Raw genomic sequence first — 27,028 nt, forward strand, 5'->3', positions numbered from 1 at the left:
CTATCCTTTATAATCACTTAAAATCGATCTTTTATAGTAAATAGACTTGTTTTTGTTTTCTCTAAACAAGTGAGTTTAGAGTGAAGTGTGTGGGAATCGTAGCTCAGAGGAGCTGTTGCATATTCCTCTCCACGTTGGGGAGGGGGTGGGGGGAGAGCAAACTCAGCTTATACTGTACAGTTCCCTGTGAAGCACAAGATGGTATGATTTTGGGTTTATGCTCTAAAGTAGGTGCGTGTCTGGGACGCTGGGAGTTACCTTGGCTTTAGCCTTTCTACTGTTGGTTCATGCCGTGGCTAGTCAGAGAGCCTGCATGTAACTGCAGCTGGATGTATCCCGACCTGTGTGTATGTTTGGGGAAGTTAAGACGGGGAGCATGTCTGCAGCTTGTCACAGCAGTGCAATATGAGAGTGAACCCAGGCTGGTGGGTCAGAGAGCTCAGTGGTACCCCAGTTCCAGGTGGCACCCTGGAGGGAACCTGTCACAGAGGGGAAAAAACAAACTCCTTTAATCTGCTATGGTCGCCTAACTTCTCAATATGCTACATCAGAAAAAAAAAAAGTTTTGTATAATGTATTAGTAGCACAGTAATGGCCTGATTCCTTAGAGTGCGTGAGAACTTCATGGCTTTCCTCTCTCCAACCAGAGATTTCTATAGCGTCAGTATACGGTACTTTAAATGATGCATCTCTGAGAAATGAGATGTGAAAAGGGTATTTATTTTTAATCACACTACAGCGCCTCAACTTTAACGGCATTAAGTTATTTTGATATCTCTCGTAGCCTGAAATTATTGGGCTGGGATACAGTGAAGAGCGCAAAGAGAATCTTTTTGCGAATACAGACTAACACGGCTGCTACTCTGAAACCAGTTAAGAGCGTGCAGCTCATGTGGACGGCTGTAGGTTACAAAATATGTGTTTCAGTAGGTTTTACCAGTGCATTTTAAATTATAAAGATGAACAATGGATGAAGTATTGGCCTTTTAACAGAAGTAAATGTGCAGTATGAAGATTTGACTCAGAATCCCAGCCATTCATTTGGAAAAGGTTGAGAGAGAACTTCTGTAGAAATAGAATGACCCTTTCTTGAGGAATATTTCAGTATGTAGAGGATACTATATGTAAGGAGACTATTTGGGGGAGACGATGTCTTGCAACCCCTGTAGTGCAGAGGCCTGGACTCTTACGTTGTTCAAGGTAACAAAAGTCCAACACAGCCTGTTAACATAAAATTACTTGGAAAGTCAGCAGAAGTTAGATTGAATTAATCTAAACAAAAGGGTATTCTTGTACCACCCAAGGATTCCTAAGGTGGTGACTGGTAAGAAAAAGCAAATGGAATAAGAAATTAATGGATCAAAATTGGTGTAAAAAGCTAGGACTAGTTGGTGGACAAAATAAAGAAAGATGAGCTAATCTTCCTATTACCCCTTTTGGGTTCCTTAAAGACTTTGTGGGAAATTCCAATGGTGGAAGACAGGTGGACTGAAAGGAGTGAGCTTTACCATCCTGGGTGCCATCTTCACAGGCTTCTGAGGCCTCAAGATTCATTGTGATAGCACTAAGTCTTCATCATTTTGAGCATGAGAGATGGCCTGAGCAACCCAGCCCAGAGGATATTGTCACCTCCACCAGTTCTGACTAAATCCTGCCCACCAGCTGGACTGTAATACTTGGGTTTCTGCTCTTACTTCTTCTCTCGTTTGTCCTTTTTCCTTCTCTTTCCGCCTTTTGTTTAATAGGAGTTGAGCTTAACCAGCCAAACAACTGCATCTTTTGCAGCACTGCAATGAAGCCAAAGACAATCAAGAGGAGTGCCCTAAGATCCTGATGTTGCTGATGTCAGAGTGGCTTGATAAGACTATGCTGTACCTGTATTTCTCCAGCAGCAAGCACTAGAGACAGAAACTATGTTTTCCATCATTGTTTTTCTCCTCTTTCGTGTGTGTTTTGTCTTGCAGTGGGATCAGACTTTTACAGCTCTACTCCCGTCTCAAGTAATCTTCTCTTTCCCCTAAAGAAGACCAGCTGTTACCATCTTTAATACCACCTAAAAGATTGTCAACCGAGGTGCATTCTCTATAAAACTGTCTGCAGCTGAATAGAAAGAGAGAGGTTTTCATTTTAACACTTACTTAATACTTTACATTTCAAATCTCTATCATTTCCTTTTCTGTATCTTTAATAAAAGGATAGCTTTTTAATGGTGGTTGTCGACATGCTGGCTGACGTCTCTGCTCAACCCCTTGGCCTAAACCATCTTTAACTATTTAGTGTTGTACAATGACAAGATCACTAACACCTGTGACTTTCTGGGCCCATTTATTCCATTGAAATTAACACCACTCAGAAATAAGCACTGGCCTCTGGATAGCTTTAGATACAACAAAATATCATTACTTAGAACATTTCATAATTCATACCAAAAATGTTAGTCTCTCCATAGATCAGCAAATATTTGAGTGCTATGATATGGTCTTATGGTCATAAAATACTCTGCATTTACTCACTACAGATGTGGGTGCTATACGAAAACTAGTCCACTCACTAGTATTGTGTCAAATGCACAAATATTAGAGCTGAATAACATTTTTCAACCAAAACTATTGGTGAAAAGTGAAAATTTGGGTTGACCACAACACTTGGCTAATTTGCATTGATTTTAGCAAATTGTTTTGGCAAAAAAACCCCAGTTATGCTTTGACATATTTGAAACTAAACATTTCAGTTTGAAACAACTATTTGAAATTTCCTTTAATGTTGCTAAAAACCAAATGTTAAATGCAACATTATTTTCTGGGTCAAACAAAAATGTTTGATTCAGCTCAAAATGGTTTTTATTCTTTTTTAGTTTTCAGAATTGCCACCAAACCAAACTGTCGGTTATTCACACAGTTCTCCAATGTATATTGTAATTATCTTTGCTTTTGTTTTTAAATTTAATTGCTGTGGGGTTGGGGTTTTTTAAAATTAGTAATTTTAAATGGCTCTTGCACTTAATGCAAATGGTATTTTACTGTACCAGCAAAACAAGTATTTCCAGTTGCAATGTACTTTTATATTAGCTGTCATGATGCTTAAAGGAATATCTGCTTTAAAGAATTAACCCCACAATGCTGTGGAGATTCCTTAAGACATACGTTATGATTTATCATTAAACTGTGAAAATTCTCCATTTTAATGAGCAGTAATCCCATCAAAAGCATTCTTTTTGCAGTAAAATGGTTTTTGACAGTTGATTTTTTAATATGTTTCAGTTTAAAAGGTTTGTTCTCATCTAAAAGTGGTGGAAGGAATAACCAGAGTCAATTTTGAAGGTACAGATAAGGTTGAAATGTAAAGACTAATTTTGATTCAATGTAAGTATAATGTAAAACTAACCTTTACATTTATTGCAAGCAGCTGTACACTGCATGACAGGGACTTCTGTAACAAATTATGCTAATTTGTCCAATCAAATTTCATTTGTCACATATTTGTACTTTAAAGCAATTACAATTTACGGCACTGTGAAACACATTTAATCAAGTTTAAACAATTCTAATAAGTGTAACTGACACTGATGAATCAATATTCAAAATGAGCAAATATTAATGGACTGATCTATGTAGAGAAAATAAAAAAAAAAAAGTTGTTGTCTATTTGGTCCGTAGGTCCTAACCAGTGTAAACTCCTGTCAATCATAGATTCCAAAGCCGGAAAGGACCCTTGTGCTCATCCAGTGTATCCTCCTGTATAACACAGGCAGTAGACTGTATAACTTCCCCAGTGTGGTTGCAGACTGTAACAATTCAGCTAAGGACTACAGAGTGTCCGGTGGCACCTTAGAGACTAACAGATTTATTTGGGCATAAGCTTTTGTGGGTAAAAACCCCACTTCTAAAGAACCATCTGAAGAAGTGGTTTTTTACACATGCAAGCTTATGCTCAAATAAATATGTTAGGCTTTCAGGTGCCACCGGACTCCTTGTTATTTTTGTGGATACAGACAAACACGGCTACCCCCGGATAGCTAAGGACTAGGTATGTAAGGGAATATTACCAGACTTATGGCCACTGTTCGAAATGAATGATGTATATGTAGATCCACTTTCTGCAGTGTGTGAGCTATTGATCATTTAATATTACTAAGTGAGAGTTAGGTAACCTATAGGTGAGTGAAGGACAGCAGAATTACCGTTCCAGTAACGGAATGTACAAATGCAAGAAATGTGGTATGAGAAATGAGAAACTGTGGTGCCTAGAAGCGCTAATTCTGGACCAGGGACCGTACAACCACTGAAGAAAAAGAAAGTCCGTTCCCCAAAGAGCTTACAACCTAAGATGAAGTGCATGCCTCCAATATGGTTGGTGTTCAGTGCAGTTTTACATTAAAATTTGCTTAAGTAAACTACTGGTAGAATTGTCTCTTGCACTGGATGTGGCAAGGCGGCACTCAATTTTATCATGGTTTAGATTTTTTAAATGTAGGTGTACCTTGCTTATATAAGTAGACACTCACTCCATTTACTTCATATGCATTAGACCAGGGGTGGCCAACACGTGGCTCCGGAGCCATATGTTGCTCTTCAGAAGTTAATATGCGGCTCCTTGTACAGGCACCAACTCTGCGACTGGACCTACAGGCGCCAACTTTCCAATGTGCCGGGGGGTGCTCACTGCTCAACCCCTGGCTCTGCCACAGGCCCTGCCCCCACTCCACCCCTTCCCGCCCCCTCCCCTGAGCCTGTCATGTCCTCGCTCCACCACCACCCCCGCCCCCAGCCTCCTGTACATCACAAAACAGCTGATTGGGAGGTGCGGGGAGGGAGTGGGAGGCGCTGATCAGCAGGGCTGCCGGCCGGCGGAAGGCACAGGGCTGGGGGGAGAGCTGATGGGGGGCTACTGACATATTACTGTGACTCTTTAGCAATGTACTTTGGTAAATTCTGGCTCCATCTCAGGCTCAGGTTGGCCACCCCTGCACTGGACCACTCACAAGCAGCAACTAGTCTGCAACAAGAGAAAAAAGTGTTGCAAGAGGATACATGTTTTCAGATTACTTTCTTTTAATTTCAGTATTTAATTTAAAAGTTATGGTACAAGAAATTTTGCATACAAAGGCACTAACTAGTAGATCATTGGCATAAATGCTAGAAAATTTCACTTAAATTTCACCTTAAATATATTGCTTATTCTTTCAGTATGTAATCAATATATTGTATCTCTCTCATGAATTTTCAATGAAGAAATGTAACTGTTGCTGGGTGTTACTTCTTTTGTGGAAGAGTTTCCATATATTTGCATATAATGGAAAGCATGACTTCATCTGCACCAGCCCCTATTGACAGTAGTCTTGAGTCTCTGCAGAGAAAAAGAATGGGTGAAAACATTTTTATGATACATCAGCTGAAAATTCATGCTGAACTGAAATGTTTCCTCTCTCCACCACCCCGCCCCCGACACACATTTAGTTACTACAAAGCTACTTTTCGTCTGGTTTTCTTACACAGAAACATACTCTAGCTGTAGAAGTGTATATACTTCCTAGACAAAACCTTAGTTAATATTGTACATACACATCAATCAGAGTGAAGGAACTTTTCCGGTTGTTTGAAAAGAAAAACACAGCATTGCTTCAGACATAGCCTAAAGTTTGGAAATGCAGTTTTCTTCAAGTGTAATGCTAGCTCTGAATTTCAGTAATTTTGTTTCCCCTTCAAAGTAAAGCTTATGAAGGATTTGCCCCTTTGCTAACTTCCTACAGCTTTAAAAATTGGCCAGAGAAACCTTTAAAGAGCAGCTTGTGTTCCATTGTCTACATTGTTTAGATTGTCCAAGTTTGTTGGGCTAACACTTGAAATCTCCATGCTCCCCACGATGAAGGCTGCACTTTACAAAAGGAATTGTGTCTGCTGGGGATGGAGGGTAGAGAGAGCAGGTTCCCTAAAAGGGTTCTAGGGAGAAAAGGCATCTTGCATCCTTTAACTTTTCAGAAATTCAGTGTAATCTGTAACATTGAACTTCAGTGATCTCTGTAGTGAAGGGTCACAATCGAACAGCAGCAAGGGTTCTGCAGAACACCGGGGGCTGTTCATTTTTGCATGACTTTGGAGTAAATACTACTTCTTAAAATACATCATGGTATCCAACATCCACCCTGATCTGATAAGACTATTTTTAAGGCCTTACTTTTACTTAGTTTATCTTCCTGGAAGGGCCGCTCTAACCCTACTTATTTTTGAGTGGGTGGTTTCAGCAATAGTAATTGAAAAGCTGGCTGTTATACCACTGAGCCATCCCCACCCGTGATGCCTAAATTCTCATAGCAACTCAGATCTATAAACCACCATGCCCCTGCTCTTTCCTATTTTCTTTGTAAATTTGAATTTCCCTGGGGGAAAAAACTGTTTTGCTAAACTACCATTCTTCAATTCAATAGCAACATTGTGGTAATCAGACACATATCAAGAAAAGAAGAAATTACTTAGAGTCATTCTAGATCAGATGTATACGTTCATAAGATTTATGGTCTGTTTGAAAAAACAACATAAAAGGTTACACTGACTTTTTAAACATTTTCTAAAAAAACACAAAATAATTCAAGCTTGAAAGAACGCTTGAAGAAAAGGAGTACTTGTGGCACCTTAGAGACTAACAAATTTATTTGAGCATAAGCTTTCGTGAGCTACAACTCACTTCATCGGATGCATTCAGTGGAAAATACAGTGGGGAGATTTATATACACAGAGAACATGAAACAATGGGTGTTACCATACACACTGTAACCAGAGTGATCACTTAAGGTGAAAAGAAAAGGAGTACTTGTGGCACCTTAGAAACTAATCAATTTATTTGAGCATGAGCTTTCGTGAGCTACAGCTCACTCCGATGACGTGAGCTGTAGCTCACGAAAGCTCATGCTCAAATAAATTGGTTAGTCTCTAAGGTGCCACAAGTACTCCTTTTCTTTTTGCGAATACAGACTACCACGGCTGTTACTCTGAAACCTGTCACTTAAGGTGAGCTATTACCAACAGGAGAGTTGGGGGGGGGGGAAACACACCTTGTAGTGATAATCAAGGTGGACCATTTCCAGCAGTTGACAAGAACGTCTGAGGAACAGTGTGGGGGGGGGGAGATAAACATGGGGAAATATAAATCTCCCCACTGTATTTTCCACTGAATGCATCCGATGCAGTGAGCTGTAGCTCACGAAAGCTTATGCTAAAAAAAATTTGTTAGTCTCTAAGGTGCCACGAGTACTCCTTTTCTTTTTGCGAATACAGACTAACACGGCTGCTACTCTGAAACCGAGCAAATGCTTGGTTATTCAAAGTAACAATTTAAAAACCATACTTATAATTTTATCTATTACTAATAAAACTTTGCCTAGCAATAACTAAAAGGTATTTGAGAAAAAGAAATCTTTTGGATTTACCCCACTTTGCACTTTTGGCAGCACCATTTACAGTCATTTTACCTGTTTCATAAGCATAGCCAATAATCAGTTTCCCCTGTTGCTTGCTTGGGTTTTACACACAGCAACTGGGGAAGAAAAACATTTAAAAAGCAGGAATGCGTGACTGCAACACTGTAACAGTTGACAGAAGCCAGAGGTAGCTTGTAGTATTTTAAACTACTGTAAAAAAATTTTGTGATGACTAGATTTCAGGTTGATCATAACCCTTTACAAATTTAAATAGTTTCTAATAAAGCAAATTAGTTAGTCACTGACAAGCTAAAAAAGTCATGTTATATTAAAATGAAATCTAAGTTTGTTGAATATCCAAATATGTAATATATGGAAATGTCTACCTATATAAAATGGGGATCTTTCCATGAAACAATCATATATCTGGAATCAGTGAGCGAAAATGATTTTCTCCTCCCCCTCTCCCCCCAAAAAAGAAAAGAAAAATCCTTACTATATCTATTTTATTTAATAAACACTGAGATATAAGAAGTGAAACATCTGGGAATTGTATTACATAAAAGCAGCAGGACGTGTTTAGTGAGGGGGAGGGGTAACTAGCGTTCATTAATTCCATCTTCTAACAACTCTGTACGTTGGAAATACTTTTGTAGAACAAATGATTTCAGAGCTATTGAACTTAAAGTGATAACAATTACTGAAACAACTTGGCAGACAGGTTTGTACAATGTCTAGTTAAAAGTCCCTACCAACACTGTTAAGCAATTTCAAATGTATTGACTGTATTAAACAGTTATCATAGTTCATGATGCTTGCTGAAGTAATAGCAGACTGACCTGTGTGTCAAGCACTAACGCTGCTTACTAAGGATTACTTTGCAAATTAATTTTCCTGGTATGACTGAATGGACATGCCATGCACTTACAGTAACAGCTGCTTGCTGCTGTACAAACGTCACAGTGATGTGAACTGATTACAGCAATGTCTGAGTAAAAGGAAGAGCTAGTATTAGGAGACTTGCTGCTTTGTTTATTAGTAGAGATTACAAAGGATTACAGAGTAAACCTGTTTGTTCCTTCAGGTGATATTCTTACTTCACCTCTCTGGTGACTATAATTATCCAGCCATGGAATTGTATTAGTTCATAACAAAATTCTGGACTGTGATCATCATCATTTAGGTCTATTTATAAGGCTTTTTCTTTTGAGGTGGCAAGGATTTATTTCTTTAATATTAGATGGCAGGCACAGGTTAGATCCCAATAGGAAATGTGCTGGATTTGCCAGCTGGAGAGCAAATACATAACTACTCTAGTCTGCTTATCCTGGAATCCTTATACATAACTGCCCTATCCTGGAATGGGCCAGAACAGCCATAGCAGAGTCAGACGGGTGCTCCCAGAAGTAGCTATGGTGCCAAAACCACAAGTTCAGAGGACAAATCAAACCTTTTCAAATGCATGAGATTTATTTCCCTCCTCCACGGAAATCCTACTCCTGAGGCATATGTAATACAAATGTATTACAACACCACTGCCAACAGCAGCATGCTCTGAAAAGGGTAGGAAGCTTGCAGAAAGGTGCTCTGGGGAATGAAGCACTTACACTGCTCCCTGCTCGGGAAATTGCCATATCACTACCTTGTGGTCAACACATCCGAGCTCTTCTTCAGCCAGCCCACATCAGCCTTACCTCTCTGAAGCAGCAGTTCTACAGCCTTTCTAACAAAGGGACGGCAGTTTTATATCAGACATTTTTAAATAACACTTTCCTTCTTCTGTTGCATTGGTTTAACAGAAGAGGTTGTTAGCAATGAGACTGTTGACAGTTTATATCCTGTGCTCTGATGTAATTTTTAGTAAAGTATTTCAAGAGCTTTATTTCTAGAAACAAAGTAACACATTATAAAGAAGTAAAATTTTTATAACTTCCATTTTTTCAATTTTCCTATTGCCACTTTACGCAGAAATGGTATATTTATTAGTATCTTGACAGACCTAACCCTGATTCCACTAACACTTTGTTAGGCATCTTGTTATGAGGTTTGATATGCAAGCTGAAATCTACTATAAGCAAGAGAATTTAAGATCCATATTTTGTTTATGTAAAAATGCATACAGCAATAACATCACTTGGCATATAGGCTATAACCATCCTCCAAAAGAACACAGGGTACTGGAGCCAGCATCCCACTTAAAGGATTATTGGCAATGCATAGAAAATATTCTCCTTACAATTTTGCTCATTTCTATAGTCAGTATTTCTCTTCCCTCTGTTTTTATCATCTTTGCAGGAATCTCAGTGGGCTCAGGGTGTATAGTTTGGCATCTCCCTTTTAAAAGTCCACAGAGTCTCTACAGGTAAAATTTACTCATGGTGTGTAGGGCCACTGTAAGGCCTTTGCACCTCTTAAATCCCATCCAAGGGGCAGCATTGAGGGAGCGAGAGGCAGAATTTCATTCCTCCACATGTCTTGGAAAAGATCCCTGAGCTAGCCCCACACAGGCTGCCAGAGAAGAATACTGGAAGGTCCACCAGGGGAAAGGTTGTTGGAGCTGTGCGGAGTGTTGAGTTTCAAAAACAGGAGCCTAAAGGTAGACTCCTGAATCCATTTTTATGGGGGGTCAAGTTCTGTTGCTCATTCATTTTTATTTTGGTTCTGTAATTTGTGTCAGGAGCACCTAGGATAGGCACCCCCTTGCTAATGGGGAAAGGACCTGTCATTAAGGTGTCCTTCTCTCTGGAGCTACTGCCTTAGAGACATATAGGGCTAATGGTGAACTGTAGAAGGAATATGGAGTCACCAGTGACCACTCCCTTTACTTGAGTTTCAGACGAGCCTTGTGGGTAGATTAAACCACACAATTACTGTTTAAAGAAGATCCCTGCAAAAGGGATCTTCTTCCATATTCCTTGACCGTTACACCTAGGCAAAGTCACATTGGAGCCAATGAAACTCTCTGCCTGTGGATCCCACTGCAGGATCAGGCAGGAGATAATCAAAGGATCAGATCTGTGGCTTCTGTAACTCCAATGGAACTTCATTATTTACATCAACTGAGGGTCTGTTCCAGATTATTTTCACTGCAGCAAAACTGGAAAGAGCAAACATCCCATGTAGGGTTTTTAATACTCCATATATTTGATCAAAGTTATTTAAAGCAGAGTCAAAACCTTTCACATTCTCAAACAGTGACTCACCTGTAAAGTCTGCTCACTAGCACCTCATTGGTGAATCCCATTCCGCCCCAGAACTGGAGGCAATTATCACTCAGCTCACGGGCTAGACGACCTGCCTTTAGTTTAGCCATGGAAGCAAATTTGGTCACATCATTGCCTCTTATATAGAGAGCTAAAATAAAAAAGCACAAATTCTATAGTAAGTCACTGACTGCAGTATAACTTCACTCCCAACCCCCTTCCCACAGATTTCCAATCATGACAATTTTTTGATATTAAGAGTATATTCCTGAAGCCAAATGTGGAAGCTTACCAACAGCCTGGTAGAGCAGAGAGCGAACAAGTTCCACCTCAGTTGCTAATTCTGCCAGGCGAAAGTGCACTGTTTGGTTATGCAGTACTGGCTGGTTGTATATTTTCCGTTGGCGAGTATAGTCAATAGTTTCTTGTATCACATTTTCCATTGGTGCCAGGACTAGAGGAATCAAAGCACAGAACAACAGCTGTTTTTATTCAAGGGTTTTGCGGTTATGTGGTGTGTGTGAGGTTTGTTAAAAAGGAAGACTTTTTTTTCCTCCCAGCTTGTGTGAAATAGGTACAATGAATAAACTAGTTATTTAAAAATAAATTATTCTATGGGGCTTATTTACTATTTATAGTTTCACTTCCCTACAGATGTCCGTCATTCCAATATGTCTTGAAGAAAGACTTTAGAGTGTATGTATGTATAAACTGGAATACTAAGAACATCTTCTTTTCTATATCTACTGCCACTACCCTTGTCCATGCTTCAGTAATCTCCTACCTTGATTATTGTAACCTTCTTCTCTCCATTCACCTCATTCCTTCTAGGCCATCCACATGGCACAGCTGCCAAACTCATCTTCCCTGCCTCATCACCCATCTTTATGAGTCCCTTCAGGGACTCCACATCACATTCTGCATCACTTTCAAGGCTACTCCTTGCTTCTGTCTCATCACTGGTCACCCATCACACCCATATAACCTTCTGTACATGTTGGGACAAGCTAAAGGAACAAAGAATTCTGAACTGTAGGAACATAAGAATTACTATACTCAATAAGACCATTAGTCCGTAGAGTCCAGTGGCCTCAAAGGATGGTGTAAGAATCCTAGAGTGTTACCCTGGATTTGAGGGGTAGGAGTGTACCCCAGAATGTGATCATGCTAATGGCAATCCTATTATGTGCATTCAGCCACCATGAATTAATAAAATAGAACACCACATAGTATAGGGTTAATTTGAAAGCAGGCTTTTAGAGGCAAGGTCAAAACTAGCTGGCAATTTCTGCTAATCAGAATAGGAGTGGAGAGAAAAAGGTCAACAACTGAGACTGAAAGAAAATAAGTGGACAGAAAACCTTGAATCTGGGCGCCTTTGATATAGAAGTTTATTACAATTAAGATTGTTAGGAATGTTTGTTGATAAGTAGTTTATTGAAAGTTAGGAAAAGTGATGATTTAGTAGGGGTCACGATGACCTACGTATTTTGTAGAAGTTAGTTATAAAGGTTAGCTAATACAGTGTACTTGGAGCAGACCTCTGAAGCCATCCTGAGAGACATTTTTCCCTACACCTTTTCTCCTCAGTGGGTTAGCAACTGGCCAAAGTAAACCTGCTGTTAATTACTCAATACTATTCCAGATTTTAGGTAAATATTTGGGATGTTCTAAACTTATTGCTTATGTCTGTGAGTGCTTAAATCTAATAAACTGCAGTTTTAGACAGAGCACGCTTACTTGCATTAATCTTTTATCAGATGGAATTTCTGTGTTCCCGTTGATTTATTCTTGATACCACCTAGAGTGAAATAGTTAAGTTACCACTACTGTGGGTTCTGAAAACCCTGGGTAACAACAGTAGACATATGTGGAACAATCTGCTCCCCTGTACATAATTTTCCATGCCTAGTCTTTCTACAACTCTCCTTAAACTAGAAGAAATGAACTAAGCTCTCTTCATTCTACTGATAACCAATGTGCAAGGTCATTCCTCAGGGATACAAAGGGGACATCCCCATCTACTCCCAAGCCTAACAATCTGCCACATCAGAATGCAGAGCACCTCATGCCTAAACATTTATCATTGTTCTCTGACTTGGCCCTGGCTGCATGACTCACAGACCTGAGCCCCCATGCACAAATTAAGTATTTAGAAAGATACCTTTCTACGGACTTAGCACACATTAAACTTTCCCATCACCTCCAAGTTGAATATAGGAATTAATAAATAAAAGAGATCTGCACTTTACTGTCCAGGTCCCCAGTCTTACAGTGTGATCTGCTAGCATCTGTGGGACTCTGTAGGGGTCCATGTTGTCCTGAGGGCAACATGACAGATTTTTAAAATTGAATGGGCATGTCACATTATGAACAGAAAGGTGTGCTTCATTATTTTCTTCAAGAAAGCAAGAAACACAGCTACTTTTATTAATGTCTGTGATATATTTACTATATTATACATAAGTGATTCGCCACTTGCGGCCCAATCAGCACACAGCTGCGGCCCATGTGACATCCTCAGGGTTATGCAAGTAGTATTGCATGTGGCCCACAATGGTAAATAGGTTGAGAACCACTGCTATACACCAACTATAAAGAACTCAAAGAAGACTCCACACCACAGTTTACCCAGGAATTTAAGGAGATCATCAAATCCTCCCCCAAACAACTCAAAGAGAAACTCTACAACCTCATCCCCCACAAATCCACTCCAGGGACCTTCTATATGCTTCCCAAAATACACAAACATGGGAACCCACGCAGACCCATCATATCTGGCCACAGCACTCTGACTGAGGGAGTATCAGGACTCATAGAACCCATATTCCAACTACTCACCGCACAAAGGGCCAGCTTCCTCCACGACACAACTGACTTCCTCCAGAAACTCCACAACATTTATAACCTCCTCAGAACACCATCCTTGCCATTATGGATATCAGTAGCCTGTACACCAACATCCCTCGCATTGCTGCCTGCCTCAAATATTTACAAGATAATGGACAGCCCTCAGATATCCACTCCAAACACATCATCAAACTCATCCATTTCATCCTCACTCATAAGAATTTTACATTCAACAATGAACACTTTGTCCAAACCATGGGAACAGTGATGGGTAGTAGGACGGCTCCACGATATGCCAACATCTTCATGGGACACCTTGAGGAAGAATTTATGGACAAATGCAACACAAAACCAATGATATACCTGAGATACGTTGATGATATTTTCATTTTCTGGACCGATGACATACACACCATCATAGATTTCCACCATAACTTCAACAACTATCACCCACCCCTCAAATTCTCTGTAGAACACTCCCACACTAGCATCAACTCCCTGAACACCATGATCAGCTTCAACAATGGAACCCTACAAACAACTATATACAAGAAACCCAACATAATCACACCTGCCTTCACAGACCTAGTAACCACCCAAACACATCAAGAAATTTATCTACAGCCAGGCACTCAGATACCACAAAATAGACTCTGAGGAGAAAAACTGGGATATATACCTCAACACACTTAAAACTGCCTCCCCTAAACAAGGACACTCCACCAGAGAAGTAGCTCACATCATGGAACACCCAAGTACCCTGAGAAAGCTGCTTCCATACAGAAATAAAACCCCCTCTGACCGCATATACCTAGTTGTCACTTACCACACCCCACACTGGAACCCATATGGATTATCATCAAACAATTACAACACATACACAATGGGGACCACACTCTGAAAGAAATCTTTCCTGAACCCCCTCTTTTGGCCTTCAAACAACCGCCAACCTCTCCGAGCTTATCACTAGAAGCAAGGTGAGGATACACCAGATAGGATACACCAACTCAAAGCGGCAGCAGCCCTTGTCAGATCAAGAAATGCAAAGCCTGTAGGCATATCTCCACTGCTCTGATGATCAACACCCCCACAACATACCTATCAAGATTCATGGGTCCTACACTTGCATATCACACATATGGTGTACCTCATACAGTGCACTAAATGCCCCAGTAATAACTATGTGGGTGAAACCAGACAAACACTGCTCTCACATGAACTCACACAGAAAAATGATAAAAGACAAAAACACTCCATCACCTATGGGTGAACACTTTTCACAACGTGATTACTCTGACCTCCCGGTCCTCATTCTCAAAGGAAATCTGCACAACACTTTCAAGAGACAAGCCTAGAAGCTTCTCTTCATAACTTTGCTAGACACTAAAAATCATCAACTGAAAAGAGACACTGGATGACTGGTAGGGTGTTAACTGGTTACTTCACCTTTAATGGTCCCTTGAAATGTGTGTTAACTACTTATGCTAAACAATCTGTTCCACCTTGTATTTAGCTGTGACAGTCTGGGTACATTTCCCAGACCTGAAGAAGAGCTCTGTGTGACTCAAAAGCTTGTCTCTTTCACCAACAGAAGTTAGTCCAATAAAAGATATTACCTCACTCACCTTGTCTTTGTGACACATTTAGCAGACAAAGAGAGAAAGGAATGTTTAATAATTTGGGACCACATTTTGATCTGGCAAAATAAGATTTTTATGAAACATAAGGCCAATAAAAACATTTCCAGAAAATTACTCTTTTTGTTCTATTCTTAATATAAATTCCAATGGAAACAGATTAAAACAAAATTCTTTGAAGATGTGCTACTTCCTCAGGTATACAAACTATGGATTAGGCTATCAGATAGACTTGAACTGGTCTATGCTTTATAGGAACAATTTTGTGTCCAGAAATAATTGCATCTGCACTGAACTGCAAGGGGACACTTTACAAGATAGACTTCAACCTTCTCATTTGTAAAAAGAAAAGGAGTACTTGTGGCACCTTAGAGACTAACCAATTTATTTGAGCATGAGCTTTCGTGAGCTACAGCTCACTTCATCAGATGTATGCCGTGGAAACTGCAGCAGACTTTATATATACACAGAGAATATGAAAAAATACCTCCTCCCACCCCATTGTCCCCATTCTCCCTACAATGTGCATAATTAAAGTGGGCCATTTCCAGCACAAATCCAGGTTTTCTCACATCCCCCCCACCCCCATACACACACAAACTCACTCTCCTGCTGGTAATAGCTCATCCAAACTGACCACTCTCCAAGTTTAAATCCAAGTTAAACCAGAACATCTGGGGGGGGAGAGGTAGGAAAAAACAAGAGGAAATAGGCTACCTTGCATAATGACTTAGCCACTCCCAGTCTCCATTTAAGCCTAAATTAATAGTATCCAATTTGCAAATGAATTCCAATTCAGCAGTTTCTCGCTGGAGTCTGGATTTGAAGTTTTTTTGTTTTAAGATAGCGACCTTCATGTCTGTGATTGCGTGACCAGAGAGATTGAAGTGTTCTCCGACTGGTTTATGAATATTATAATTCTTGACATCTGATTTGTGTCCATTTATTCTTTTACGTAGAGACTGTCCAGTTTGACCAATGTACATGGCAGAGGGGCATTGCTGGCACATGATGGCATATATCACATTGGTGGATGTGCAGGTATACGAGCCTCTGATAGTGTGGCTGATGTTATTAGGCCCTGTGATGGTGTCCCCTGAATAGATATGTGGGCACAATTGGCAACGGGCTTTGTTGCAAGGATAAGTTCCTGGGTTAGTGGTTCTGTTGTGTGGTTCTGTTGCCTACAGACAGCCCCGCAACCTGAAGCAAATACTCACCAACAACCACATACCACACAACAGAACCACTAACCCAGGAACTTATCCTTGCAACAAAGCCCGTTGCCAATTGTGCCCACATATCTATTCAGGGGACACCATCACAGGGCCTAATAACATCAGCCACACTATCAGAGGCTTGTATACCTGCACATCCACCAATGTGATATATGCCATCATGTGCCAGCAATGCCCCTCTGCCATGTACATTGGTCAAACTGGACAGTCTCTACGTAAAAGAATAAATGGACACAAATCAGATGTCAAGAATTATAACATTCATAAACCAGTCGAAGAACACTTCAATCTCTCTGGTCACGCAATCACAGACATGAAGGTCGCTATCTTAAAACAAAAAAACTTCAAATCCAGACTCCAGCGAGAAACTGCTGAATTGGAATTCATTTGCAAATTGGATACTATTAATTTAGGCTTAAATAGAGACTGGGAGTGGCTAAGTCATTATGCAAGGTAGCCTATTTCCTCTTGTTTTTTCCTACCCCCCCCCCCCAGATGTTCTGGTTTAACTTGGATTTAAACTTGGAGAGTGGTCAGTTTGGATGAGCTATTACCAGCAGGAGAGTGAGTTTGTGTGTGTATGGGGGTGGGGGGGATGTGAGAAAACCTGGATTTGTGCTGGAAATGGCCCACCTTAATTATGCACATTGTAGGGAGAATGGTCACTTTGGATGAGCTATTACCAGCAGGATACTGAGTTTGTGTGTGTGGTTTTTGGGAGGGGGGTGAGGGAACCTGGATTTGTGCAGGAAATGGCCCAACTTTATTATCATGCACATTGTGTAAAGAGTTGTCACTTTGGATGGGCTATCACCAGCAGGAGAGTGAATTTGTGTGGGGGGGTGGAGGGTGAGAAAACCTGGATTTGTGCTGGAAATGGCCCACCTGATGATCACTTTAGATAAGCTATTACCAGCTGGACAATGGGGTGGGAGGAGGTATTTTTTCATATTCTCTGTGTATATATAAAGTCTGCTGCAGTTTCCACGGCATACATCTGATGAAGTGAGCTGTAGCTCACGAAAGCTCATGCTCAAATAAATTGGTTAGTCTCTAAGGTGCCACAAGTACTCCTTTTCTTTTTGCGAATACAGACTAACACGGCTGTTACTCTGAAACTTCTCATTTGTGGGTCCCAAGAAGTGAGTAGATTATCTAGAAATGTTTATACCTGCAGGGATGGAGGCTGGCCCTGAAAATCTGCCCCTATTTCGAAAATAAAAGATTTTAAAAATATCGTTTTACAGGCAACTTAGGCCCAGTCCTATATTTGATTTCCCAGGGTTGAATCCCCACTCCTATGCGGATCCAGTGGCAGGACTGGAGCCAGAGGTATGAAGAGATTTTTAATATAATATAGTTTTAACCTTGTTGTCCTTTAAAAAAATGAAAAGGAAATACACATTATTCTGTCAACTAATGTTTCTCTCAGTACAACAAAAAGTCTTTGTCAGCACATTACAGGCATCACATTACTTTTTAGGCTGAGCTACAGGACCACAGATCCCTGCAGATCACATACTTAAAAAATATCTTAAAAATGAAAAATTGTTTCCAAGGCTGTGCTAATTTGGTTAACTTTGTTTTCAGAGAAATTCAGTCTCAGATGTTTTTTAACAACATTAATCCCTTTACAAAAAGCTGCCTGGCTTTATCATGTCTACCAGGAAGTTTCTCTGAACCTCTGTCACCTTTCTCATAACAGGACTCTTTTCCCCATTTCACTGTTATTTCCACAGATAAAGTGTAATTTAATCCTCTATCCTTCAATTTTGATTTCTCAGCCACTTTCTTTTGTTTGTCTTTTATTTCAACATCCATATTATATTCTAAACTTGGAGGAACTTTCTATTACATTTTATAGAGAAAATTTGTACACCATACCTACAGAATGGCAGACTATATCCTGGAAAGCTGTGACTCTTAAAAGTATTTAGGGGACATAGTGGACAAGAAACGCAACATGAGTTCCCAATGCGATAGGGTGACCAGACAGCAAGTGTGAAAAATCGGGATGTGGGTTGGAGGTAATAGGAGCCTATATAAGAAAAAGACCCAAAAATTGGGACTGTCCCTATAAAATCGGGACATCTGGTCACCCTACAATGCGATGCTGTGGCAAAAGGGGCTAATGCGATACATGGATGTATAAATGGGAGTAACAACAGTAGGGAAGTATATGGCATTGGTGAGACTGATACTGGAATAGTGCATACGTTCCTCGGGATGTTGACAAATTGGAGAGGGAGCAGAAAAGAGCCACAAAAATGACTCTAGGGTTGGAGAACACCTTTACAGTGAGAGACTTAAGAAGGTCTATCTGTTCAGTTTATCGAAGACCAAACTGAGAAATAACTTGATTACAGTGTATAAGTACCTTCACAAGGAGAAAATACCTGGTACCAAAGAGCTTTTCAGTATAGTGAAGTAAGCCATAACAAGAACCAATGCCAATGCTCAGAACCTGAAGCCAGACAATTTAATCAGAAATAAGGCACACATGTTTAACAATGAGGGTGATTAACCACTGGAACAAATTACCAAGAGAAGTGGTGGATTTCCCATGTCTTCAAACAAGACTGGCTGCCTTTCAGGAAGATTGCTTTAGCCAAAACCACAACTTATTTTGCTCATTAGTGGAATAACTGGATGAAATGCAATGGCGTATGATACACAAGAGGTCAGGCTGGACAATCCTATGATCCCTTCTGACCTTAAACTCTATGGCTCTGTGATGTGATTCCTGCCACATCAAAGCAGAAGAGAAGGGAAAATCTGGAAGTGGTTAAAATTTGAGTGGCATTCCCAGTGGGACAGCTGTTGGAATGTTCACTTATCCCTGTGGAGAGAGGGGAACATCAGCTCTTCAGTTACTGTGGTAATTATGAGAGCAAGTCATAAGAGAGAGAGATCTGCAAATTAAAATTTAAAAATTGACAAGATTTCAACGGGGACAAAGCTGCCTTTTCCTTGCATACAATCCCCAAGGGATAGATGGTAACTGCTGTGTAATGACATACTAATTAATTAAGAAAAAAAGCTTCTATATGGCTTTGATGGGACTGGTAGAAGAGCAGAATGATACAAATATCTGTAGGGAGAATCTTGTCACAGTGAGACTCTTTTGCCTCTTTGGGGGCGGCGGGGGGGATACTTTGTCTTTTAAGCTTCAGCAGCAAACCTTTGTCTGTGTTATGGAAAGAATTCTGCAGTTGATTCCAATGGTTAAGGGACAGCTTGTGACTGACTTTGTGGATATGCAAGACTGAGAAGATGGAAAAAAGAGTTACTCCCAGCCCAGGGGCTAGAGACAGTCAAGATTCTTGCACTCTTCGGGTGAAATTCACCCTCTGTGCAGAGGGCCAGCATAAGGCTGAACAGGAAAAATCCAGCTTTGTCCCTCTATCCCTGGGCTGGAGGAGGCATACTCAGTTGCTCTGATCGGGTGGTGCATGCAGTCTGGTCAGCACTAAGAACTAGGAGAGGCTGGGCATGCTTAGGGAGGGTGGATTCTTTAGAGATATTAGGTGTTAAGCTCTAGCAAGTGTGACGGGGCAAGGCCAGATGGCTATAGAAAAGTAGTGGGAGATAGATATATTAGCTCCAGGCTAAACAAATCCCTGCTACCAGGATAAGTGAAATGGCAGCTGCTCCAGGTCAATTAAGACACCTGGGGCCAATTAAGAACTTTCCAGAAGGCAGGGAGAACGCTAGGTTGATTGGGACACCTGAAGCTAATCAGGGGCTGGTTGAAACTAGTTAAAAGCCTCCCAGTTAGTCAGGTGGGGGTGCGTGTCAGGAGCTGTGGGAGGAAGTTGCGCTGTTGTGGAGACTGAGTAGTACACACCATATCAGGCACAAGGAAGGAGGCCCTGAGATAAGGGTGAAGTGGAGCTTGAGGAAGTGAGGGCTGCTGTGGGGGAAGTAGCCCAGGGAATTGTACATGTCATGTTTCTAAAAGGTCAGCTACCATAGCTGATACTATTAGGGTCCCTGGGCTGGAGCCCAGAGTAGAGGGTGGGCCTGGGCTCCCTCTCCCCCACCTTTGCCCCCTGATTAATCGCTGAGACTGGGAGATAACAGAGACTGTTCAAGGAAGGATAAGTTTGCCTCACCCACCTCGCTGGCTTATGATGAAAATGGCTCAGTAGACTGTGACCCTCATCTCTAGAGAGAGAAGGGTTACGTGGAGGGTCACAGTGAGCCTCTGAGGCTAGCAAAATCCGCCAGGAAACGCGGGACCCTCAGAGGCAAGAACAGAGCTTTGTCACACAAGTCTCTACTGAGCATATGCAAACTGTGATTTTTCTGAGACTTATTACTTGGCCAAATTTAGGTAGATTTCCACAGGGCTGGCAAAAAGGCATATCCTTCACCCCCTACCAAATTTCAAGTCCCCACTCCAAAGCCTGAGGATGCTAGAGCTGTTCAAAGAAAAGGTCACCAGATTTTTTTTTTTAAGATGAGCCAAACAGCCTATTTTTTCCTAATCTCATTCTCAGAAATCACTGAACCATTTTGGATGACATTTTCCAGTAGAATTGAGACTGAATACAGATGCCCAGCATGTAAAATTTCAGCCCGAACAGTTAAAGTTGGACAAAGTTATAAGCAACTGAAAACAGCATCATATAATGGGACACATTGGGCAATCTTAACAATAGACAGAGCTACCAGTCCTGTCTAAAATACCTTTACATAACTTTGAAATTTTAGTAAAGATACACTTCTTAGAGTGGGCCAAATAATACTATAAACTAAGTAAATATTGTAAAAGAGTGAATGGTTCAGGAGGCTGGTAAAGGGACACAGGTTTGAATTTGTCCTGCATTAGTAATGATTGAAATTTGATACCATTTGATTACTATTTGGTAGTCCAAGTTAAGTTAATTATTAATAATACTCAGCACTTGTGTGGTACTTTATGCACTAATAAGTGCTGGCTGTCACAATCAGTTCTCAGTCAGTAAGTGTCTGCATTACAAGACCACCTTCACAAAACTTAAAGAAGGCACCATAAAAACAACAGTCAGACAAACAAAAAAACCCTCCATCTGCTTCTGCTTAAGTTCTGCAAAATTCCCATTGACTCCAATGGGAGCAGAAGCAAGCTCTAAATGGGTCTAGAGACTAAGCCACACTCTCACTCCCACAGAAGAGGCCTGCCAGTTCAGGATAGAGACACAGAGGCAGAGCAGCACAGGGAAATTTGTCCTGCCACTGCTTATGCTGTACCTGTATCAAGGTGAATAGAAGATTTGAGACAGAGAGCTGTTAAAGAAGAGCACCTTTACACAGCCACAAAATTCTCTTGAGAAAAAACAGAAAATTATAACTTCTCCATTACAGGCAGTTTCAGAACGCAGCCTTATGGTAAATCCATGTTTGCTATTTTCCATATGTATTATGATCATCTTTGTATTTCATTGGCAGCCCATACACAATGCTGCTGCTTCTTCCTCATGCTGTTGTCAGAAAGCTCCAGCAAAAACAAACACATAAAAAAACTCCAAACCAAAAAAAACAAACAACAAAAACCATACAGTGCCTCACTAGTAGTATCCAAAGGTTATTTTCTTTCCATTTCATTTTTATTCCAGCTATACAAAGATAAAGTTCTCTATGTCTAGACTATGACCAATTTTACAAAAATGAATCACAAGAGTTAGCTGTAATCCACCACCAGGAAAGTAAATTCTGTTAGTCATTTTGTAAGAGTCTTCTCTCTTGCCTGGAGTATGGCTGATGACTTACTGTTGGCTACTGCCCATAAACGCTCTTCCTGGAATTGCAACATCTGGTATGTAAAGCCCATTCCTTCCTCCCCAATTCGGTATTTGCTGGGAACTCTGACATCTTCAAAAAAGATCTGTGCTGTGTCTGATGACCTCATACCCATCTTGTCTATCTTTTTAGCAATGGAAACACCTAAAAATAAAGATGGATTAGGAAGAATACAGGGAATAAGAGTCTACGGTATATAATTATATATATTAATTTAACAAAAGAAAGAGTTCTGTACTAATATTTGCAAATTTGAAAATGTCTATGCTTAGGCTACAATAAAATCCTAAATTTAAGAAAACATGAAAGTGTCTTAAACCTAACCACAGCATTCCTTCCCTATCTGTTAGAACACCACTATTTTTAAATGGGAAATCAGAATTTTCATAATCCTAAAGACCTTACTTCTCATAATCCTAAAAAATTAATGATTTGCTAGTAGAAATGGCCTTTATTTTAATAAAAAGGAAAGGCGGACTTGTGGCACCTTAAAGACTAACACATTTATTTGAGCATAAGCTTTCGTGAGCTACAGCTCACTTCATCGGATGCATTCAGTGGATGCATCCGATGAAGTGAGCTATAGCTCACGAAAGCTTATGCTCAAATAAATTTGTTAGTCTCTAAGGTGCCACAAATCCGCCTTTTCTTTTTAGGGATACAGATTAACACGGCTGCTACTCTGAAACCTTTATTTTAATGGACCTCTAGAAATCTAGCAGTATCAGGTTAGCTTTTATGTTATTTTATATGGTATAAAATGCAGAAATTAATGTAACTGTTTGAGTGACAACACTGCAGTAAAGGCAGTAATAGATATTTAGGAATAAGACCATTTTATCTGTGTATTTTGTAACCTCTGAGTTATCTTTCAAATATATGAGCAGTTCCCAATTCATAAATATCTGCAAATTAGTCTCACATAATGTATAGGTTGTCATATCAACTCATTTTCAGGATTAGTGAAACTAGATCCAAGACTTTCCTTTCCCTCTCTCAGTGTACTATGTTGCAATGATCGCATTTTTCTGGAAAGAGGGTACCTGTCTGGTCAAAATGTCTCCAGTGACATTAAAAAGCCACATTACATATGTATGGAATACAATGGAGGCTTTCAGCAACTAACACCAGCTATTCATTTTCTTCTGCCAGCTAGCAGTGACCATTTTGCAGCTGGACAGTTACAGTTAAATCACTTGAAATTAATCCCCAAACAGCGTCAACAGCATAGAGGAATTTTTTTTCTTTTCACATGAGGAAAAAAAGCATTTCTGCCTCTGGTAGTCTTGAGTGGCATCTAAATGCATATGGCTCATTATTTAACCCTCCTGAGAGCATTGCTCTTGACCCTTTGTTAATTGCTCTTTTATGAAAACAGTTTAAGCATCAGATGTCAGGGAAAATGTGTTTTGGTCCACACTGAAACACTTATTCTCACTACTGAGCTGCCATAAAAAGCAATCCCAATCCCACTGAAGTCCCACATCTCATCAAGGTGTGAAATTTTGGGCCAATGCACAGATGGGCCAATGCACCACTTCAGAGGCGCATATGCCTCAGGTGGTGAATTTCACCCAACATAGAGGTAGGATTTTCACAATCTAGTTTCAAATGGTATCTTCTCTACAATTATGGTATCTTGCCAGGCTGTATCATTCACTCACTCCAACAAGGAGATCCAAAACTAAACAATATGAGAACTCCTCCTTTTTTTGGCATACAGAGATTGGATGAGCTTTACACCAGGAGGTGGGCCCAAATCCATAATTTTATTTAGCATTATCTAATAATCCATCTCCATAGTAGACATGATGTCAGATTAGGTTGAAATAAATGTTGTGCTCTTCCAACCACAGTGTTAGCAGTGGCTTGTGTAACATTAAATTACAAACACTATGTTAATGCAATAGTAAAATTGCATGGTTAAGCAACCAAAGCTTTAGAAATGATAAAATTAAAATTGAATGCAATACCTTAATGCTCCCACTTTATGTTTGTTATGTATTAATGCACAATCTTTATTTACATGATTACACACTATGACTCAAATACCATTTCTCAGATGCATTCTTTACATAAGAAATACATATATTACCATCTTGTATTATGTTATCGTATTATTATATATGTAATATCTTGTATTATATGTATTACTGTGTGTATAGCAGACAAGGCCCCTAAAGTAATTTTTATTACAATTGCACAATATAACATCTGAATATACTACAGATAAAATATTGTATACTGTTATATAGTAATAGTGAAAATGTGCTCATATATAGAGGCGTATATTTAAAATTACAACATAAACACTTTCAGTGATCATGTTTCTTCAGTTATGATTAAAAACTTCTTACTTTAAATAATTTACTTAGTAAAACTAAATACTTAGCCCCTAGAAATATACGTATGTTTTAAATGCTCTTATGGAGAAAAAGTGTTTGTAACTTGTACATCTATTAATATACTGATAACTTTCTAATTAGTAGTATATAAGTATAAATTCTGTGCTGTAATTCTCACTAAAGAAAGAGTTCAACAGTATTTTGGAAAGATGAAAGGCGAGCACAGAAGTTTACAGTTTTTATCCTCCAAAGCTCCATGTAGTCTATAAAGATAAAATAATACACAATATATTGTGAGGAGTAGCTGAACACCATTTTGGGGGGATGGGGTGGGGTGGGAGTGGTGGAGGACCAGAATCCAGGACAGCATTTGTGGACCCTCTCCAAGGTTAAAACACTGGATATTATGATAGTTTATTCAGAGTTTTGCTTCAATCTGTTTTTAATGATGTTTTGTAAGGTATTAATTTTGTCCTTGGCAATTACTTAACTGATCTGTTTCCAGAGTAGCTTATAAATTACTCCAACAGAAGCCTATTGATAGACTTTTTTAAACAATATTTCTGGCCAGAAGAAACCTTTATGTTACAGTAGCTTTGGCATCAGAGTCTGAAGTCTGCAAAATATTTAATTTCCTCCCTTTGTCCCTTTCTGTTCATTCATTCATTCTGTACCTACCATTTAATATTTCAGAGTGACATAGAATCATAGGACTGGAAGGACCTTGAGAGATCATCTAAAGTCCAGTCCCCTGCACTCATGACATGACTAAGTATTATCTAGACCATCCTTGACAGGTGTTTGTCTAATCTGCTCCTACAAATCTCCAGTGATGGAGATTCCACAACCTCCCTAGGGAATTTATTCCAGTGTTTATCCACCCTGACAGTTAGAAGTTTTTTCTAATGTCCAACCTAAACCTCCCTTGCTGCAATTTAAGCTCATTGCTTCTTGTCCTAGTCTCCGAGGCTAAGGAGAACAATTTTTCTCCCTCCTCCTTGTAACAACTTTTTATGTACTTGAAAACTGTTATCATATTCTCTCCAAGTCAGTGGTGGGCAACTTGAGGCCCGTCAGGGTAATCTGCTGGCAGGCTGCCAGATCGTTTGTTTATATTTGCATGGCTATCTGCAGCTCCCATTGGCTGAGAATGGCAAACCGCGGCCACTGGGAGCTGTGGGCGGCCGTGCAAATGTAAACAAATGATCTGGTGGCCCACCAGCAGATTACCCTGACGGGCCGCGTGCAGCCCACAGGTTGCCACAACAGCTGTAAGTCTTCTCTTCTCCAGATTAAACAAACCCAATTTTTCAATCTTCCCTCATAGGTCATGTTTTCTAGACCTTTAATCATTTTTGTTGCTCTTCTCTGGACTTTCTCCAATTCATCCACATCTTTCCTGAAATATGGTGCCCAGAACTGGACACAGTACTCCAGCTGAGGCCTAATCAGTGCTGAGTACAGCAGAAGAATTACTTCTCGTGTCTTGCTCACAATACTCCTGTTTATATATCCCAGAATGATGCTTGCTTTTTTTTTTTTTTTTTGCAATAGTGTTACACTGTTCACTCATATTTAGCTTGTGATCCACTATGGCCCCCAGATCCCTTTTTGCAGTACTCCATCCTAGGGAATATTTGCTTGGTTACTTTATTTGACAATATAACACTGAGTTGAGGACATATTATGTTCTCTCCAAAAGATTTTATATCATATGCTGTAAAACGCAATAAAAAGAAAACTGTAAGAAAAACAAATCAGTGCTTTTACCTGGTAGGTTCATTGGTAGACATATAAGAGATTTATTTTGGTGGGGAGGTCCTTCACTGGAATTTGCCAGTAGGCACATCCAGTCAGCTTGACATCCTGAAGTAATCCACATCTTGCCACCATTTATGACATAGTCATCGCCTTTTCTTACTGCTGTTGTTTTGATACCTATTTAAAAACAAATGTGAAATAAGAGGTTCTTTTCACGGATCAGGTGACTGAGGTGTGATTGGTAGCGTTAATCTCTCAGTCACATCAGCAGTCAGATAGCTAGCATTCACTCACTGCTCAACAAGTGTTGAGAGTCGTGGAAGCAAATGCTAAAGATACCATAATTGTTCATCTGCATTCATTTAAGTCATATTTCAGATTAAAAAATACCAGGTACCAGGGCTGGTTCTAGGTTTTTTGCCGCCCAAAGCTCTGAGAGTGCAACTGCACAAGTCAAAAAAAAAAAAAAGGATGGCAGCCCCTGGAATTGTGCCGTCCAAGCACGTGCTTGCTTTGCTGGTGCCTAGAGGTGGTCCTGCCTGGTACCACAATAGGATTGTGCAGACAACCTTTACGTTTGAATGACCACTCTGCTCTACTACATTTTAGGTAATCTAAAGAAAAAAGATGAATGAAATGAAACCAATGAGAAATGTGGGGAACCAGATCACCTAGGCCAGTGGTTCTCAACCAGGGGTACACATGCCTCTGGGGGTACGCAAAGGTCTTCCAGGGGGTATATCAACTCATCTAGATATTTGCCTAGTTTTACAGCAGGCTACAGAAAAAGCACTAG

At 40.0% G+C, this 27,028-nt stretch overlaps 1 protein-coding gene across 1 annotated transcript in view; it reads right to left on the reverse strand.

Annotated features, from left to right (window-relative positions):
- Positions 1 to 5,079: 5,079 nt before the first annotated feature.
- LOC311515760 (putative acyl-CoA dehydrogenase 6) overlaps positions 5,080 to 27,028 on the reverse strand; it is a 136,514-nt gene continuing 114,565 nt past the window's right edge. The window contains exons 5-9 of the mRNA XM_084619070.1: positions 26,242 to 26,409; positions 22,097 to 22,270; positions 10,910 to 11,071; positions 10,618 to 10,768; positions 5,080 to 5,346 (exon numbers count right to left, since the gene is read on the reverse strand). Of these exons, the coding sequence (XP_084475196.1) occupies positions 5,253 to 5,346; positions 10,618 to 10,768; positions 10,910 to 11,071; positions 22,097 to 22,270; positions 26,242 to 26,409 (749 nt within the window). The 3' untranslated portion in view covers positions 5,080 to 5,252. The remainder of the gene's footprint in view (positions 5,347 to 10,617; positions 10,769 to 10,909; positions 11,072 to 22,096; positions 22,271 to 26,241; positions 26,410 to 27,028) is intronic.

This window comes from Lepidochelys olivacea (assembly GCF_965140295.1).
Source record: "Lepidochelys olivacea isolate rLepOli2 genome assembly, chromosome: 2".
Classification (NCBI taxonomy): Eukaryota; Metazoa; Chordata; order Testudines; family Cheloniidae; genus Lepidochelys; species Lepidochelys olivacea.